The following is a 20,276-nucleotide window of genomic DNA, read 5'->3' as shown; positions in this document are numbered from 1 at the left end:
TTGATGTAAAAGGTATGTAGACCTAGATCTCATTTTAGAATCACGTTACATGTCAGTGGTATTTATTTAGAGTCAAAGATTGAAATAGGAAAGTAAGAATCTATATGATGTTATGCATGTTTTACAAGTTTCAAGTCTTATTTAATCATTTTTACTTCAATGGTTGTCATTTATGGCAACTGATGTCTCTAACTTTGTTTTTTTTTTAGCTAGCTTCTGTATGTATTTCAACATAACGTTATATGACCGTAAGATCGGACACGAAAATACGGCTGAAAATACGTTGCATTCCGTGCGCAATCGAGTTTGTACCGCAGTTGGAATTTATGGGCTATAAAATCAAACCATATTCGATTTTTTTTTACCCTACAACCCAATCCTAGTCCTGCCAGTCCTAGATACGTCCCTTCCTGAAAGATTTATTGCACATGCCTCAATTTTTTAACTGGTGCGTGCAGGGAACTGCTTCTCAGAGAAGCAGTTCAAAGGAGCGTCTTCGCACCTGTTATTTGTGTGTATACCGAATTTGCATATATACCAGATTTGCGAGTATACTAATTTTGTGTTTACAAACCATGGCCCCTTGTCGACTTGTCTCAAGTGTCATTTAATCTTCTTTATAGTCTAAACCGTTGACATTACAGATTGCTATCAATAATTTTTTCCAGGTTGCATTTCTAGATCAGTTTTAATTTTTTGGAGGAAATACTCCTTACTTTAACAGCTGCTGAGGTTCGCGAGGTTCAAGTAAAGTTTACTGGACTACGTATAGACTATACATAGTCCTGGACTATGTATAGTCTATACATAGTCCTGGACTATGTATAGACTATACATAGTCCTGGACTATGTATAGACTACACAAAGTCCAGTAAAGGATTGACTGACTATTACTGTAGGTCAGTTCCTCAGATGCAATAAACAATTCAATGGGGGAAAAGGAGACATTTTGTGTGTTTACTATTAAGGTTACAATGTTGTCATGGACAAATTATAAGTGTTGAATACCATCCAATGCAATGCATGGTGCCCAGCTTTTTGTAACAAATATGATCACATAGGTAATTTTTTTGAAAAAGTTACCCTCGGCCAAAACCTTGTCTTTTGAGGCGTGTGAGTGCCTAATAAAATGACTGTGCCGAGTGTGGGTTATAACACACAGTAAAACACAAGAAAACGAAGACATTTAGTGGTTCGATTGACCAAACAAATTCATTGTGTAAGACATAAATGTTTAACTGATATTCCTGAGCTTACAAGTGCACACCAACCGGGGATTATATCTATTGACTAGTTTGCGGCAACATATAAAAAAAGGTACCAGGAATCAGTAATGATGTTGATGAAGTCTATTTAGTGACATACAGTATAAAAACAGATGCTTGCATTAATAATAATGAGGTCTTATTTACGATCTCATAAGCATGTACACATATTTACATATTTACCTTGTATTATTTTGTTGTTGTGATGTTGATGTATTTAGTTACATCACCATACTAAGTATAAACTAAATCAGACATACGGTTAAAGCGAAGTTGAAATCTTGAAAATTTTATTGTCGGCCCTGCCCACTCATTAATTTTCAAGAGATGGGAACCAGAAACAATATGGCACATCTATTCATTGTAGGTCATATATGCATTTTGTACCAAGTACCACATTGATTCAACCTGTGCTTGTGGAGATATCATGCTTGAAAGCTGTTTTTGACCATTTTAAGCCCCTAGCTGAGCCACTCATAATATTAATGCAGTGAAGTTGTTGTTGCAAAGAATATCTTCTTACTATGTTGTTACAAGTTACTATGTATGAACTAACTTGGACGTACAGTTGAAGAGACATTGACATTTTAAATTTTTTACTTTTAGCCCTATCCACTCAGTAATATGCAGGATAGCCACACCCCAAAAATTAAGGAATCACCTACTGACCCTGACCAATAAAACCAATATAAACCAAGTATGACATATCAATCACACATTTCTTCTTGAGATACCGTGTTTACAAGCGAGGGGATCACATACACCCGCCAACTTGACTGCGTAGTTCTGATGGATGCAAAGCATCGGAAGCAAACATTAGATAAAAATAAAATAAAATAAAACAAAAAAGAGAAAAGTCTTTTCTTTCAATGCATCAACTCACCCAATGCTTGAATGGGTCTTACATTTGAAATGTACATACCTAGCTGGAATGGCCTGTAAGTCGATACCGCCCAAAAATATTGGAGTATTATTGTACCAAATATACAGTATGTATATCCAACAACACTAGGAAGGCAGACAAAATATCTTTGTGGATCGAGCGTAATTTTGTAGCACTTCAGGTACTTTTAAAAACATATATGGCCTGTGTCTATAGCACATAATTCAGCTCTTTCGATGTATATCTTACCGGTTTCACAGTGTCGGCCACTAAATCCAGGAGGGCATATGCAAGTACCATGCCTATCAGAACAAACACCTCCATTGAAGCAACGAGGACATTCTTCAGTACAGTTGGTTCCCCAGTGGTTAACATCACACTCTGAAATAACATTAAAAAGAGGACACAATTAAAATACAAGGTGCACTGGAACTGCATTTGCCTGCAAACACATAATAAAGTAGAGCATGTAGAGGACGCTTGCATTATTAGGAACAACTTTTCGGTTGTGGATCATGGTTTTACTTTTTGGGGACAACACACCAGGGAGTATAATAGTCATGTAGGTACCTGAAAAGTGGAAGCACTTGTGTGCGAGGTGTCAGGTTAATTAAGAATACGTTACAGAGACTATATATGGAACTTTTAAGTTTGAATGTCCAGTCATGTAGGTATCGTTCACTTGGCAACTAATGCCAATATTCCACAATGACAAGTAAATCTTTATTGATATTGATTGGCTCATGTACTTTAATAGTTGGTGCAAACCATTATGTAGTGGGGGTAACGAAACTTTATTTAGTCACATGCAGAGGGTAAATTTGAAAGTCACTTTCAAAGAGCTCATCTCCATAATTAAGTTAATGATATGTACAACAAATGCAGCAAATTAGAACAATTATTACTGTTACTGTAAACAGGTCATTATTAAGCACACTTATTGCACACTTCATTGTTACCATGGAAACTATGCCCAAAAGTTGTACAGCTAAAGCTTGGCAAGAGACAGCTAGGTCAGGAGTACTCACGGTCCCGATACAGTCTCTGGGGCAACGGAAATAGGGTGCTCTTATTTTCATCATTACATTCCTTTAACAAAAATAAAAACATTTCACTTGACATCATGTGACATCATTGACTTGCCCCTCCATTCCCCACACCCAGTTCTCGCTTCACGCCAATGTGCGTATATTGACATATATAGCTAATAGGTTTTTAGGAGGGGGTGGGGTGGGTAAGAGGGAGCCACTCGCATTCCGTATTTTTGCATATAGTCGATTACACTAGAGTGTTTTATGTGCAGTGGCATTTTTCTGCCAGTGCAAATGAATGTTGCTTAAAGTTGATATTAATTTAACAAAGATGGAAAGTTTGGCCAGTAGACAATTCATTCTAGGCCTGTTTCTTTTAATTTATAATTAATAAAATATCTACATACCTAGATTTTGTTTCTGGCCATTTTGTATTTATGTATATATTTATCATGCAATCAGCATGACAGCTTTATAGGTCAAATTTGGTAAAATACTACACCAATATAAGTATAATAAAACGGTTAAACCAGACTTTACAAAAAACCTTATATAAATGTGATGTACTACATAAAGTTGTACATACCATTGTTATGTGAATTAGTTGAAACAGGCTGCAAGTCATATATAATGAAACGGATATTGAATGGCCCACAGAAAACAGGAAATGATGTCCTGTAGGATGTATAGTACCCATGGATACAGCATTCAGGTATAAATCCAACAATCAGGCGTCCTGCATGTCTATATCATGGCTATGTATGCATGCAAGCTGGGTTTACGTATCACCACAGTATCAATGCAACTTTGTATACTCCCACATTATAACCATGAAATTTAACCTCTCAACTGCATGCTCAATTCACATTAATTGCAGTCTAAATACGCAGTATATATAATTTGGAGTGTATCCAAACTTTATGTCAGCAAACAGTTTGGAAGCTTCTGAAATATGTCTCTTTTGAAATATTATCATGGTTGAGTTGCATACAAAAGTTCAGAGACCCAAGGATCAGGAAGCTTACAGTTACCTTATTTGAGACCCTATCAGTGTTATAGATCATGGATAAACACAGGCTTATTTCAAGCCTTCTATTTTTCAATAATTGTTTACAGGATAACCCGGCAGGGATGTGCATTCGCTCCCGAGACCGCCATTTAACGTCCCCATCCGACGCACGAGAATGTATGCCCCAGCATCTGATCACTTTCTCAAATACTGAGGTAGGCAAAGGCACTTAATTCGACAACAATGCAGTGCAGCCATGACGAGCAAAGTTGTTCGAAACCAAGTGAAGAACAGAAACAAACCCCTTTTCCCCAAGTTCAAAAACCAGAAATACCAATCCACGGAAGACTCCGCACATCACCACTGCACTGCGGCGATTTTTGAATAGGTCAAAAGAATCTGGCTCCTGGCGGAATTTGAATAGGTCAAAAGAATATGGCTCCTGGCGGAATTTTTTATGCTAGAACCTAGGGATTTGTGAGGCGGATACTCTAACCGCCAACCAAGCCTTATCCTATACTATACATCTTTTCTATATACATCTTGGCACTTGTATAGTAAGCGCACCATGTTGCGTACTAAATTGTATAGCAAGTGCACAATTTTGTATAGCATTTTGCCCATGCGATACCGGATAAGTAATTATCGGCTGCTAAAGCCACAAGGAAGAAAAATTAAGGATTTAAATGTAAGCCTAAGCATTAGCACTGAGCACTAGCTGGTGTTACTCAATATTGGTGGAAATTTAAGGTTTAATAGCTAGCACAGAGCACAAGGTGGGGTAACACTAACTTGGTGGAAATGTAAGCTTAATGATTAGCACTGAGCTCAAGCTGGTGTAACACAATAGTGATGGAAATTAAGGTTTAACGATTTGCAGAGCTCTAGCTTGGGTAAAATGGTATGATTGGAAATATTTATTAGCTAATCACTAGCACTAGCTGCTGTAAAATAATATTGGTGAGAATTTAAGGTAATTGCTAGCATAGAGCTCACAATAACATTTATTAACTGTAAAGTATATTGCATTCCATCCACCCACAAGTGTGCAGTACTGTAAACACCTTCATGCAGTTTGTATTAATTCGTATGGCATAGTGTAAGGGTGAACCATCATCACATCAAAACTTGTAAATAACATCACACAACTGTGCCATTGATACTTAAACAGTGGGACTACATGGTTGTCGGAGTAACTGTTTTTATTCAGAGTCTTAGCGTACATACACTTAAACAGCAACTAAAAGTCACAGTTTTTCTCCTGACTTTTGTTTCTTCTGTTACTTGCAGTCTTGAACCATATTTCAACAATTATCCGTATGTTTTACTTCCAAAACTTCTAATTGGAAAAAAAGCTTTGTGACAATGTAAGGTTTAATGTTGTAAGTGTAAAATTCACACTGACAGCTGAATGATCATCATGCACAGCAATTTTGTTTTTTAGGGGGGGGGGGGGGGACACATTTCATAGTAGTAATAGTACACATGTGTTTGTTTAAAGGCAAATTTTCCACAGTTGGGACTAAATGCTTCACAATTTGACGATGTAAAACAATTGACTGCCAAGCAAACTAAACATGAGTTACTTTGTGATGGTTTTTTTTTTTACTAATTGAACTAGTATTGAACTCAAGGAGAGAAATACATAATTGAGGTATTCATAATTATTCAAAGAAGTTAAAAATAAAAAATATTGCTCCTCAACATTTACATTCAAATTTAGCCTAGTGTGCATGTGTATAGGTTAAAATTAATTGGAAACCTATTCCTTGGGTTTAGATTTGCTAGTACTATCACTTTGGTACACAGAACTGCAAATATTAAATGATTTTGGATCTGAAAATTCACTGTCAATATTCCTGACTATTTTGCCCATCTAGTAGCAAAATTGTTATGTCAATGTAATTTTCAGATTGCGTGTAAATTATTGTTATGTCTACGTAATTTTCGGATGTCATGTCAATTTCCTAATTGCCTAATTTGCCTAATGTTCTGTTATATGTTGTTCCTTGTTTTCACAACCTTCAATTCAAGGACACTGAATGCAGGTTTGTAGCCTATGACAACTTTTTGAAATATTTTGTTGTCTTTATTAAAAGAGGAACATCACATCATGCAAATGATATGTGTGGGCTTGTAATTAGGATTTAATGTATTAAGGGCTAAATGGTCAACACAGAAAGTCGTAGTTTCCCCGGATTTATCAAAACTTCAAATGTATATATCTTGAATAAAAAAGAGCTTTTCAAAATTTTGAATGAGGGCTATCACACACAACATATGTACTAGTATACTAATGGATTAGCTAAGCTGGAGTGTCTGTTCAACGTATTGTATCTCTGTATCTGCAGTTCTTGTTCATTTTAAGACCATTCGTGCTGTGCCATAGACTCATGTACCATTGGAACTTAGTGATGTAACATAACCTCCTATTTGATCTTTTCTCTGTGTTGAACCCCCTTTTCCTTTAGGTAAGCAGTTGATAAACTCTAGACTAATTGCAGAGCACCATCACATACAGATATAGCATTGATGTAAACATTATTCTGACAGGTTCATACTTCCTTGGAAACAGACTGCAAACATGCTTTTGAAAGGTACATGCAGTTACATTTGAAATTTGATGTGATAGCTGGAGGGTCTAAACCTTATGCAGACTGCAGCAAATGTCCATGTAGTTAGGATGCAAAGATGGAGGTAGGAGTTCAAACATATTTAATTATTTGTAGCCAATGTGGACATGGAAAAACCACAGAAACTCTTGAATAGCTCAAAATTTTTCTCTCAACATTTTCAAGGTATCCTCAATTCAGGCACAAGTTCAGATTACACAACCTTTTTCAGAAAGGTTCATCTGTGTATTACTCTAAAAAGTTGTGTCAAAACATTGTTAACAGAAAGTGATTTGTTTGACGTTTTCTAATGAAAGAAATCTATCGTCGAGCAAAACTTACCTCTGATAATAACATTCATTATTGCATGATTGTTATTAAGGTATCCTCCAGCTATGAATGATTCCATTACAAATGAGTCTGACAGCTCGGAAGTTGCAACAGTGCATGAAGCAACTTTAGAACATGTACAATCTTTGAATTTTGAATTACAGAAACGTCCATTTCTGCGCCATCTCAGTGTCGACTGCTCTTCTGATGTTGACACAGAAACTTGGGCCTCTTGTCCACGTACCACTACTGTAGAGTATTCAACTGGGGTGATAGGTGCTAAAGTTAAAAAACACATCAATTTGAGAAAAAAAAAATTAAATTTTGAGCATACTGTTTTCATTCTATTCTAAAATTTCAAGGTTAAAGTTTTGCTTGTTGCAGTCTTGTATAGAGGCAAGGCCTTTGCACATGATCTTACAACAGTTAACTGCTGGTCTTTGGTAATTTGTCTCACGAACCCACTCACCCAAATGTGCACAATTCAAACATTACAGTGTGCCACATCTTCATGTTCCCTCAGGGGAATTTCCATACGGTGCAGCCACAAATCGGCACACCACCTAGTTTAACACACAAGTTGCCACACAAGTCCCCATTGGCACACCTGGTTGAAGAGAGGCAATGGAGCTAAAGTGCCTTGTCCAATGACTCATATCTGGCCAGCTGGACTTAAACCTGCAATCCCTAAGATCACTTCATTGCCTTTAATAGCCATATCACTACAGCGCTCTCCAAGTTAGACACATGAACACTAAAATCAAAAGAGCACAATTTTAATACATATCTCGGACTACAGGAAAACTGGAAACAAAAATTCAATCATTCACTTGTGTGTATTACACTCTTAGGAACTTCAACTGTATCATTCATAATATTGCATATTCACATTCCTATTGCATTCAAATTGGCCCAAACTACCTTTGATAATTTGAAAGATCATTGCACTATTCAGCTTCAATAATTCATAAATTGCAGTTCATCTTAAAAAATATGTCCCCCCGTTATCGTTCTCCCTTTTAGCTTTGCATACGTGGAGTAGAAAGATACCAAAAAGTTAAGGGGTAGAAAACTAATGGGATTGGAAGTTTTAACTTTTGTTCTTGAAATATTGACTATTCTCTCCAAATTAAGTTTCCTTTTCAAAGTTTCAACGTTTCTATGCCTACGTCTGGTTGAAACCTTTTCAATTTGATTTACTGTATGATACAGGTTATACCTCGTAACAACTGGTTGGAGTTACTTTCTTAACAGATCTTTGACTTCTGATGCCCAAAGTTCAACTTGTTTATTTCAAAATAAAGTTTGGACTATTTCCTCCAAATTTTGGCAATTTATTTTGAAATATTGATTGTTTATTTCTCAATTTTCTTTCTGAATTGAAATGGCTACTTTTATGAGGAAATTTAAACATAAATTTCTGTGTTGCATTCCCATTGTACCTTACATTGTCAACAAATTTGACTTGTTATGAAAGTTGAAGGGGCACTTATTGTTAAAGGGGCCAACAAGTCAACATTTTGACAGATTTTTAATATCACAAATAATTTTTGATTGCTTTGCAATCTTTGGCTGAATAAGTGAATAATCTAACACTGCTGTGGAGTGCATCCAAAATTCCTGCTCCACCAATTGTAAAACAGGTGAAGCTTACCATCTGCCTACCTCCTCTCCCCTCCAAACCCCACTTTCCTAAGCCTATGTTCATTCTTTTATTTGAGGGGAGCATTTTTTGAAGATGCTGTCTAAATCAAACAGTCATTTCAAGTCGCACACATCATACAACTGCAAACTGTGTTTAACTCCTGCTGCAGAAAACCCGGATAAAATCAGTAGAAAGTTGAACAATAATCCCAAGACCAGCAACCTTATTAAAGTTACTGTGCTTTGCCATTGCCTGCTGGGATTCTAAACTTACCGTCTTGATTTAGTAGTACCACACGCAGCAGCTGTTCGGTCTCAAAACATTCAGATATTGTTATGGTGTAGATACCAACTCTCTGATTTACAGAGAGATCTGTTTCCATAATCAACTTTGCTGAAGAATTATCTTCTTCTATGGTGCCATGATGAGGAGGATCATTTCCAGTGAACATAAATCTTTGATCTGAAAGTTGGCTACCCTGGAACTCGGCTTTATCAAACTGAACAGTCTGATTGCTACATTTGAAAACTGTTATAGTCGAATCAAGGCTGTCACTTATGAGTGGACTGTTCAGTAAGACTGCAATATTGGCAAATGACTGGGCTGCAAAAAGGAAAATAGAAATAAAGTGTTGGTGACACTTGAAAGTCTACAATATGTTAATTAGTTTAGTTATACAGTTAATGTAGCTGGTAAAAAAACTGAACTAATCACAGTATAACACATGTACAAAACGTACCTTTGTCATTAGCAAGAGTCTCAAGCTATGATAAATCATTATTTTAGTGAGACAATTAAATTAAAAAATTAAGATAATGCAATGACTGTTTGAATTTCTGCTCCAATACTTGGTCACCTCTGTTCACTATTATTTATTATTATACACACATATGTATATATATATATATATATATATTAATATATATATATATATATATATATAGGCTTCATCGGTTATACATAAAAAAGAACTCTTTTATTATTATACAATATAATTATTATTATGGATCCTTATATAGCGCAAATACTATAACATATATATATTCAAATGCGCTTTACATGATGAAGAATAAAACAATAATAAGTAGAATTAAAAAAACAAAACAAATCAAGATAAATTAAGTTAATAAAAAAGTGGATAAAAGAATATAATAATTACATGATAAACAGTAAAATAAATATATAACAAGAAAACAATTAACGAAATAATAATACATAAAATGAATTCAGATATTATAAGCATTGCAGTATAAATGAGTCTTAAGTTTGGATTTAAACAGGGTAAAACTTTCAATTTTTCTTAAAACCTCAGGGAGTGAATTCCATAAAACTGGCGAAGCATAGCTAAAAGATCTCGGTCCAAATTTTGCAGTTCTTATGTTAGGAACAGTTAAAAGCAGACGGGACGAGGAACGCAACGGTCTAGAGGGAGTGTAAAGAGAAATTAAATCACAAAGGTACTGCGGTGCAATATTGTAAATACATTTAAAAGTGAGTAATAAAATCTTATAAGATATTCTTTCTCTAACTGGAAGCCAATGCAAGTTATGTAGGACGGGTTTTATATGATCATATTTGGAAGTACCCGTTACAAGTCTGGCTGCAGCATTTTGGATTTTCTGAAGTTTATCTATGAGATGTGAAGGTAAGTTACAGTATAATGAATTGCAGTAATCTATGTGTGACGTAACAAATGCATGAACAAGTGATTTACATGAGGTATCATCCAAGTAACTACGAATATGCCAAAGCTTATGAATACTAAAATTTGCTTTTCTACACACATTTGCAACATGTAAGTCAAGTGAAAGACTTTTATCAAAAATAATACCCAAATTACGAACCTTATCAACTGTATGAATTGTTGCCGCCCCCACTTGAAAAGAAAAATCAGGAAGTTTAGCCAATTGTTGCTTTGAACCTATGACTATCAATTCAGTTTTTGTATCATTTAGTTTAAGATTATTCGTTAAAAACCAGCGACGTGCTTCAGCCACACAATTTTCCATTGCAGAAATTGCCTCACCTCTGGCAGTGTCATTGCCAGCATTAAAAGCAAGATAAAATTGATTGTCATCAGCATAACCCTCACAGTTAGGAAGGTGCTTAAGCAAAACATGATACAATTGGGATAAGTATGTAATAAAAAGTATGGGGCCAGTACAGCTTCCCTGGGGGACACCGTGCTTCAAAAAGAAGTCTTTAGAAAATGTACCATTTACAAGAACTTTTTGACGCCTATTACATAAATAACTTTGAAACCACTGAAACACCAGGCCTTTGATATTTATACGATTACCCAGAGTATTGAAAAGAGTATCATAATGAACGGTATCAAAGGCTGCAGACAAATCAAGCATAATGAGAAGAGTTACCATTCCAGCGTCCATGTTTTTCATAATATCGGAATGTACCCTAAGCAAAGTGGTCTCAGTACTGTGATGCTTCCGATAGGCAGAGTTGTTTACTGGCAGGAGATTATTTTTTAATAAATGACACTCAAATTGATCCATAACAGCGCTTTCCACCAGTTTGGACAGGTAAGCCAAATTACTCACGGGTCGATAATTCTTAAATTCAAGTGAAAGTCCTTGTTTCTTTAAAATGGGAATGACAACAGCACACCTCCAACACTCGGGGAAAACTCCATTTTCCATAGACAAATTGATGATTTTTGTTATCACAGGTAGTAAAATATCAATACATTCTTTAACAATTTTAGATGGAACAGGATCAAGTATGCAATGTTTATTTGCAGACTTATTAATCAGCTTAAGAACCTCCTCAGATGATAACTTGGTAAAGTGTGAAAAGTCTGGGATTACTTCACGTGAATCAACTCTGACTAAATCAGACGGCAACAGATTTTCCTTTGTACAAGTGTCGCGAATATCTGAAGTAATTCGGTCAACTTTTTGCTGGAAGTAATCGCCGAAACCATTAGCCAGACTCTTGTTTTCAATGCTTGGAGGAAACAGACTGGAATCATTTTTAGCAATTAATTTGTTGATGAGGCAAAATAGCTTTCTTTGGTCACCACCACAATCCTGTATTTTACTGGTGTAATATTCCTTCTTCACACTCTCACATGCATTGGTGAATTGGTTTCTCGCTTTTTTGAAAGAAATGTAATCATCATGAGAACGGGAATTTAGCCACCTTTTCTCAAGTTGGCGACGATGTCTCCTAAGAACGTTTAGAGATGATGTAAACCAGGGTCTTGAGGGCTTAACTGTGATGAGTTTTGTTCTAACAGGTGCGTGTTTATCCAGAAGTGAGATTAGCGTACCGTTGTAACAATCAATAAGTGACTGTAAATCATTTTGATTGTCATTGTGTAAAGCAGAGTTAACCAGGTCCTCTTTGAATTTATCCATGTTAATACTGTTTATGCACCTAAACTTGATCAATTTGCGTTCAAAATCAACAGGAATTAGTTTGAAATTCGCGTGTATGAAGCAATGGTCAGAGATGAAATGGTCAGCATGGACTGTGGCCACATCAAGGCTGCCATGACATCTGGTTATCATCAGGTCAAGTGTATGGCCCGAAATATGGGTTGGGAAGCACACTTTATTTTCCAGATCAAAAGCATCTAGTAGTTCCAGAAAGTGCTTTGCATGAAAGTCATCATCGATGTCTAAATGAATATTAAAATCACCTAATATAATAAGCTGATCAGGGCTTGATACCAAATTTTCCAACAGGTCGCTGAATTCCGACAAAAATGTAGAAAATGATACTGGGTGAGAAGCGGAGTAGGGGGGTCTGTAAACGACGACCACCCTTAGTCTGAGGATTTTAAAAGAGAGTTGCCATTCAGAAAACTCAAATGACGTGACTTGATCGCCATTTTTTTCAACGAGGGTAAATGCACTTTTGAAGAGTAAAGCCGTTCCCCCTCCGGTGCGATTCAATCTGCAAACGTCCTTGAATACATAACCGTTCATGTTTAAAGAGTCCCGTATAAAATCATCTTCCGTTTTTAGCCATGTCTCAGTGACAGCACAAATATCAATGCTATTATCAATCACGTGATCTTTAAATGTTTCAAGTTTGTTTCTGATAGATCTGGGATTTACACAACCAATAGTGAAAGAATGTCGAGTGCTCACCGGTAGGTTATTAGTCTTAGTAGAAATTTCAACCAAATTTGATGCATTTACCCCAGAACAGCTATCCCAAAATCTTGTTTTATGCTGTCCGCCTCGCTTGCCTCTTCTTGTGGGGACATTGTATTTCAAAATTCCCAAATCTTTCAGATAGTCATAAGCAGTGGGATTAAGTCGCTGAACCGGAGAAACGGAACAATAGGTGTTCAGCCGAAAAAGTTCTTTAGCTGTGTACTGTATAATGGTAGAGTTGTTACTATGACAACACATAGTGCTAGGGTAACAATTTTCAAAAACAGCAGATAACGATAAAAGCATGCAAGACAGCAGATTCAGCATAATCTGGACAGTTCCGCGAGACACAGAATCCGATAGAAAAAGATGTCTCCAAAAATATATGTAAAAACAAAACAAAATGTCAAACGAGACAACCACAGGTAAATCAATAATATAAAGTTATCCACAGCTTAAAAGTTTGAGTAAACGTCGAATCGTAAAGGAGACAAAATGGAGCAAAATCATAGAGCAAAAGTAGGATGCAGCCTCACACGGCGCAACGTTGCTCAACGAACTGATATAATATATATATATATATATATATATATATATATATATATTTGCAAAATTACTACAAATTGACGTCACAATCACACTCTCAACAATCCATTCTAATTGTAATATTATCTTTTTTATGGAGGTCCCTTTATTTAGTACCCCTCTACCACCCTACTTGTGGATTTAAAATAATAAAAAAAAGGGGGAGGTGTGTTATACCATGAAAGTACGTATTAACCTATCGATGGCCTATTGAGGGGGCGCGGGGGGAGGGAAATAAGCAAGGGTAACTTACCTGCACAAATGACGTGCACACTTATGCATGCACAAACAAACCTTGCTGACCCAGTGATTAAAACAAATTCTGGCAAATTTTGCGATTGCTGACTTTCTCAATCTGAGATTTGTTTCTCTAACGATTTGTAAACAAGGATTGTTACGTTCACAAGACGACAACCTGATCCAAAAAATATTTTGCAACATTCAGAGCACTCCCACCCCTTCCCCCTTCTCTTACATTTACACCTGTTTACACCATTCGGCCAAAATTAACTTGGTGGGGCCCATGGACAAAGTTATTAAAAGAGAGCCCCTTCGGCATGTCAATATCATTATCCTAGTAGTTCCATTGAGTTTTTGCTTTAAATAATTACTTGATCGCATCATGATAAAAAATATTGGAATTCATTACAGTCTAATGACCTGAGATATCCATCGCTGTATCGTCTATCCACTGTGCTGTGGGTATTGACCGTATCTGTATGTACTGACTAGTACACTGGTGTCTAATTAAACAACCGTAGCAAGCTGTGTGTGTATTTTCTGGGATCAATGGTGGTGTCTAACACTTCTGTTACACCTCATTCGAAAATAGGTCAGATTACCGGCATTAGATGTTTCTTTTTTCGCGAGTCTTCACACCCATTAAACGAGCAATCCAGAGACTCAGTATATTTTAGAGGGTGAATTTCTTGGAAACCAGAATTGCTAGCAATCCGGTATTTCTTTTTTCTTGAATTTGACACGTCATGACTAAACTCTTGCAGAAGTCATTTTTGATAGGGGACATTTACTGCGGATTGAAATAAAGTCCCATTGTATAACCAAGGCATGTAATATTTGCATATAATTGAATGACTGTTTGCTCAATCTAACTTTATGATGGTTTAGAAAGCTTCTAACTAAAAAGTCACAAAATATTTAGTATAAATTTATTTGTTCCATAAATTACTGTTGTTGATACTTTGTTTCATACCCTATCATATTTTATACTCTTGTTCAAACGATTCGCCAATTTTTCATTTGGACGTTATGCTATTATATTTGTAATATATTTTTGTTGAGATAAGGTTACATTTTATGTTGAAAAGGTATCTTTAATATCCCACTTTTATCGGTGGAGTACTGTACCTCATGAATTCATGAATATGCAACAAGGTGCTAGAAAAATGGGTGATGAACAATTTTCTATGACCTTTGACCTCAGACTGTGAGAATCATATTCTTCACATAGGCACAACAGCATGTGCCTATGCATACACTCACTGTTGACAAGTTTGAATTCCATTATGTTTACGTTTAACATGAAGCTCTGATCAAGCTGTTATTTAAGATCACTCAAAAACTGCCCCCAAAACATTTTTCTGTTTTCTGTGCAAGAAGAACCCCGTAAAAAAGGCTTCTAACTCTTCTAAATTTGCTAGCCAGATTTTCTCCGGGTTCGTTGTAATGTCCGTAATAATAATCATAACAACATCATTGACATGGAATTGATGGTGGGATGCCGCATTGCAGTCAAGTCCGCAGGTACGGTTCAGTAAATCCCCAGGTAACGTGCAAAAACTCTAAGTGTAACTGGTTAGATAGCTGAATATATTCATCGTTATTCATCAGGGTTTACCGCATTCTAGGCCCTGTAACATAACAATAATGACATGTAAAAGAAGACCTTCAGCTTTTGTTTCTACATCCACAGCTCCACTGTTTCCTTCACCACCAGTGCTAGATATCTGAACACGGTAGCGATATGAAGAGCAAGGAATCAAATCTTCGACGCGGATGGACGTTTCATCAAGCATTACAGAGGTTACATTTTCCCAGTTTCCTCCCTCAAGTCTCTGTTGAAGGGTAGCAGACACTGTTCTGCAATTCCTCTCTTCCACCGATGGATACTAAAAACAGAAATGCAGTGTTGTTGTTTTTCTTCCATGATAAAAACTTGGTTGATCTCAAGTACAGTCAATCAAAATAGCACTAAAGTAGTTAGTTAGTTGGTTGAGTGAAACTGTTATATATCTATAACTCTTTTAATAATCTTTGAGGAGCCCCCCTAGAAAAGAAACCCAAATTGTAAACGAGTCACCTCATTTTTAAGGTTGAATCAACTAATTATTTTACCGGCCATTTTTAAAACTGACTCAACTCAAGCCGAGTCACTTCAGAGCACCTGGTGTTTGCTCTACTATTCAATTCGGAATGTAATGTGGTTGGCTACGCCGGCACAGCAATACCCACTACTCTGGGATAATTTTATACTAATTCATAATGTTATTACACAGGTTGTTAAATAGATACTAAGATTGTAAAACTAGTACTGGTAGACAACATATAAATATTGCACCATTTTACATCAAAGGGTTTTATAAATTCCAAACAAATTCTCCTTGGTGGTTAATCCTCCCCTTTGACCCCTCCCCCGGGTATACACCCCCGCCCATCTCCACCGCCCTTGCTTCAGAGACATGGTGACTCAAGGCCATGACTCCTTACTACCACTGCTACAAACTGCTATGCCTATAGCCACCCGGTTATAGTAAACCTTTATGTATTATACAAACAATAGATTTAGTTTTTGCTGGGATGATTACGTAAGAGCGAATGTTAGGAATAAAGTTGCCAGACCAACGGAATAATAAAAACATTTGTGTTCACGGATAATCAATTAAATCGCTTTTACAGGTGGTAGGGTTTTCAAGCGTTACTGGGGTAGTTTTCTATGGGCTTGTTAATTAACAACATCTCTGTCTTCTGTTGACCAGCTCGTTTATAATAAGGTGGTATTGTTTTATGAGTATGTTTATGCATTCTCTGGTATGAGGATTAAATTGAACTGAACTATTTGCTGGTTTAAAGCAGCATTTTGTGTTTGGTCGCCCTTTTCTACTCTTTTGACATGTCCTTCGAGTTTTTTACATATATCAATCACAAAACAGCAAACTAAGATATTAGTCAAGTTTTTTCCTTTTCAACAACGTTAATTGGCTAGTAATTGAGGATATTTGCAGATAATGAGAAAAGTGTCCACGACAAATTCCACATTAAAATTAATCGCATACAGTTCCCCAAACCCACTAGTTTGAATTCAACCAACCAGAAATGCAGTTTAGTTATGAGCCGTTGCTAAAAATAGATTCAAGACTTTGCGCTGGTACAACCAGGGAGTTGTTATGGAACTCCCTGGTACAGCTGCCATATAGACTGTACACAAATCAAGCATGGCGTTATATTACGTATTGGTCAATGACGTTCGTAGTGTTTAAATATTTATCGGAAAATATCTTGTAGAAAAACAATGTTGAAAGTTGCAAATTTTTCGACTTTTATGCCACCATTTGAAGAAGGATTTAAATAGATAAGCTAGTTATGCATGTCGTCATGGCATAGTGGAGTCAGTGATGTTGAGAAAAATCATAGAAAAGGACGCAAAATGCTGCTTTAAGATTGAGAGCTAAAATGCAAAAAGGAGTTCAATTCCTGCCGTACGTAGAGAAAGCTAAGTTTGTTATGTATGCCAAAGGAACTATCTTGGTCATACCTTACACCTGCTTAAATGAATGTCAACATTATAATTACATCTTTCCTGACTCAGACATTTACTTTTTTAAACTGTTTGCCACTCACTTCTGTATTTTTCGTGAATGAGAGAATATCAAATTATCCGAGATTATATAATGATGCAATTCGATTAAAATGATTGACATAAAGAGTACAAGTATAAATGTATACATGAAAATAATGGTGAACACTTTCTGTGACCACCATATTTTATTGGGGGTTGGGAAATGGAGGAACAGACCACTTTTTTGGGGGGGGACAGACCACTGTTTTTTAGGGGGTGGGAGATGGGGGACAGATATCAGTCAGAAGCGTTTTGATATAAAAATACAAAGTTTCATGTTTGATACGAACAGGAAAATATTTCTATGTCCCATTTCTTGTTGTAAAACATTGAACTCGGTCTCTAGAATCATTTTCACGTATGGATTACATCATTCCAGACGAATGTATGAAGAAATAAAGTGACCGATTACAAATCATCGTCGACTAACCTGCACTGCAAAAATTGCACCTCTTGAAGTACTTGATGAAAGGTCCAATGTGGGAGCCGCTGGCACTAAAACAAAGAGTGATAATGAGAGATAATTAACACCATTTACTTATTACCCATTTCAGAGCTTAATTCAGGAGCACATCACAACCTGATATGAAGAGAAGATGATGAAAATATCATATGCTTTTACATGACTGTTTATTATTAACTTATCATAAGAAATATATTAAATAAATTTTACAAGCTATGAGTTTCTCAATTGCATTCTTTACAACTCTTACCAATCTGGAAATAGCAAGCATGCATGAACAGAAGTGTAACAAATGCTACAGTGAATCTAGCGTCATCTCTGAACGAACGATTAATAACACATATATTGCATAACCCTTGGTTTTGTTTGGAGAGTATTCAGGCTAAAGGATATAGGAAATGTTATTACCTCCGCAGGGTGTGGTAATGGTTGCCAAAGTTGTCCATCTGCCCATTCCACCTAAACCTTCCCTGACAACAGCAATCATGATTCTATAATCAGTATCGGGCCAAAGATCATCAAACTGATAAGAAAGTGTTGAATTTGACAACAGTTCATTCTCCATTCCATCTACTCCAAGTTTTATTTGGTAATTCACAACTGGGCCATCTCCATGATCTGTATCTTCATTCCATGCTCTCCAAGAAAGTTCTATGGTCGTCGGGGTAACGTTCGAGGACAGTAACACGTCCTCATTCGACGCAAAATATGGCAACTCTGAGAGTATACGAGAGACATGAAAAGGTATGGCCATGCATGACTTCATGGAGTCCAGGAAAAATGGGATTATGTTTATATAATATGGCAAAGCTTCGCCCAAGAATAACACCCAATCCAACTAGTATGAAAAATATCAATGTAAACAGTTTATCAAAACGGTTAAATTCTATCAAAATCAGGTCAACTGAATGAAGCAGTCCTGCAATTAAACATCGAGAATGTTTACATTATAAATGAACTTCTAGCTGGTCATTTCTAATAAATTTGTTCCAATTTGGAAATCAACCAATGTGGACGACTGCAAGAACATAACATAACACAACAATTAATATTTATATAGCGCTATTCCATCTAGATCATAGCGCTCGTGACACAGACACAAATTAGCATGGAAATAGGTGAGTCTTAAGATTACTACGAAATTGAGAGATATTGTCAGTTAAGAAGATATGTGACATTGATCGAAGCAACAGGCGAACCTTAATGCATTTGAATTATTATTGGAAGTATAGAGTGATCAGAAAAAAATGGCAAAGCATCGATTCTGTAACCAGTTCAAGAGAGATCTCGAGCATTCATTTACAAAGCAATATGACACATCTTGGTCATACTACTGCATCAGAAAGAGCCATTCTCTTTTATCAACTGTGAATCCTTTGCAGAATCCCTCCCCTCCCCCCCCCCCCCCTTTCTTGCTGGGTTGGACTTGTTTCTATTTTCTTTGTCTTTTTCATGTTCTTTTCAGTCAAGATCGATATTATAAAAACTGTCAATGAATACATGAAATCAACTCATATATTTAACTAAAGACTGACTTACCATATGGGGCAATACTGAGCTCACGCTTAACATCTATACCACGAATGGAGCATTCAATCGTGACAGGTTCCATTAAAACATGCTCCAATGAGCTTGTGAGCCTGTATTCTCTGTCATCAGGAACCACCAATGTCACATCAGTAACAACAGCATCACCGATTGTGAGGATTAAGTCTTGGCTTTCCAGAATAGGATTTCTGATTGCTGTACACGTTATTGTGGTGGTAATACCTATATTCACTTTCAAAAAGTCTATAAACTCAATCTTTCCTGACCCAGCTGTAGTTGAAACAAAGGAAAGATAAAATATATGAATCCATCCCCCACCGTGCATGCATGAATCACCCAGGCGCGTAGCGAGGAATTTGCCAAGGGAGGGGCGATCGTGTAGGTAAACTATAAGAGCCGTAGATTCAACACTGGAAACTATCTAAGCATAGTGCCACTATGAGTTGGCGCGAAGCGTACAAGAAAAGTTTAGCCGAAATTGACTCCCAGATCACTGAAATGGCACTTCCCAGGCCTTTTAAGTTGCATCTAAGCATTTCTATTTTGAAATTACTAGCGATATCATAAAAACATAAACACAAAATTTGCTCAAGGGTGGGCGGTTGCCCCCTTTGCCCCCACCCCCCTTTGCTACGCGCCTCGAATCACTGCCCACAATGCACACACGACTAAATGCCCACCACACATGAATCACTGCCCACCACACATGTGATGGACAATTTATGTATTTAACCAATTACATGGAAAAACACATTGAAATAAAGATGAGAACTCTCAGGACAAACTACAGCATTTCAATGATCTTAGTGTAGATACACACTAGACAATTATCCTAATGTATTACACACTAACCAATGATCCTAGTGTTATTACACACTAACCAAAGATCCTAGTGTATTTACACACTTAACAATGTTCCTAGTGT

At 36.5% G+C, this 20,276-nt stretch overlaps 1 protein-coding gene across 1 annotated transcript in view; it reads right to left on the bottom strand.

Annotated features, from left to right (window-relative positions):
• Positions 1–20,276, bottom strand: part of LOC139982872 (uncharacterized) — a 45,967-nt gene that overhangs the window by 6,299 nt on the left and 19,392 nt on the right. Inside the window, exons 8-14 of the mRNA XM_071996024.1 lie at positions 19,343–19,621; positions 18,212–18,520; positions 17,771–17,835; positions 15,391–15,613; positions 9,049–9,378; positions 7,143–7,409; positions 2,398–2,529 (exon numbers count right to left, since the gene is read on the bottom strand). Of these exons, the coding sequence (XP_071852125.1) occupies positions 2,398–2,529; positions 7,143–7,409; positions 9,049–9,378; positions 15,391–15,613; positions 17,771–17,835; positions 18,212–18,520; positions 19,343–19,621 (1,605 nt within the window). The remainder of the gene's footprint in view (positions 1–2,397; positions 2,530–7,142; positions 7,410–9,048; positions 9,379–15,390; positions 15,614–17,770; positions 17,836–18,211; positions 18,521–19,342; positions 19,622–20,276) is intronic.

Source organism: Apostichopus japonicus, chromosome 2 (genome assembly GCF_037975245.1).
Source record: "Apostichopus japonicus isolate 1M-3 chromosome 2, ASM3797524v1, whole genome shotgun sequence".
NCBI lineage: Eukaryota > Metazoa > Echinodermata > Holothuroidea > Aspidochirotida > Stichopodidae > Apostichopus > Apostichopus japonicus.
The sequence above is the reverse complement of the archived record's forward strand: the minus strand, read 5'-3'. Positions and strand labels throughout refer to the sequence as shown.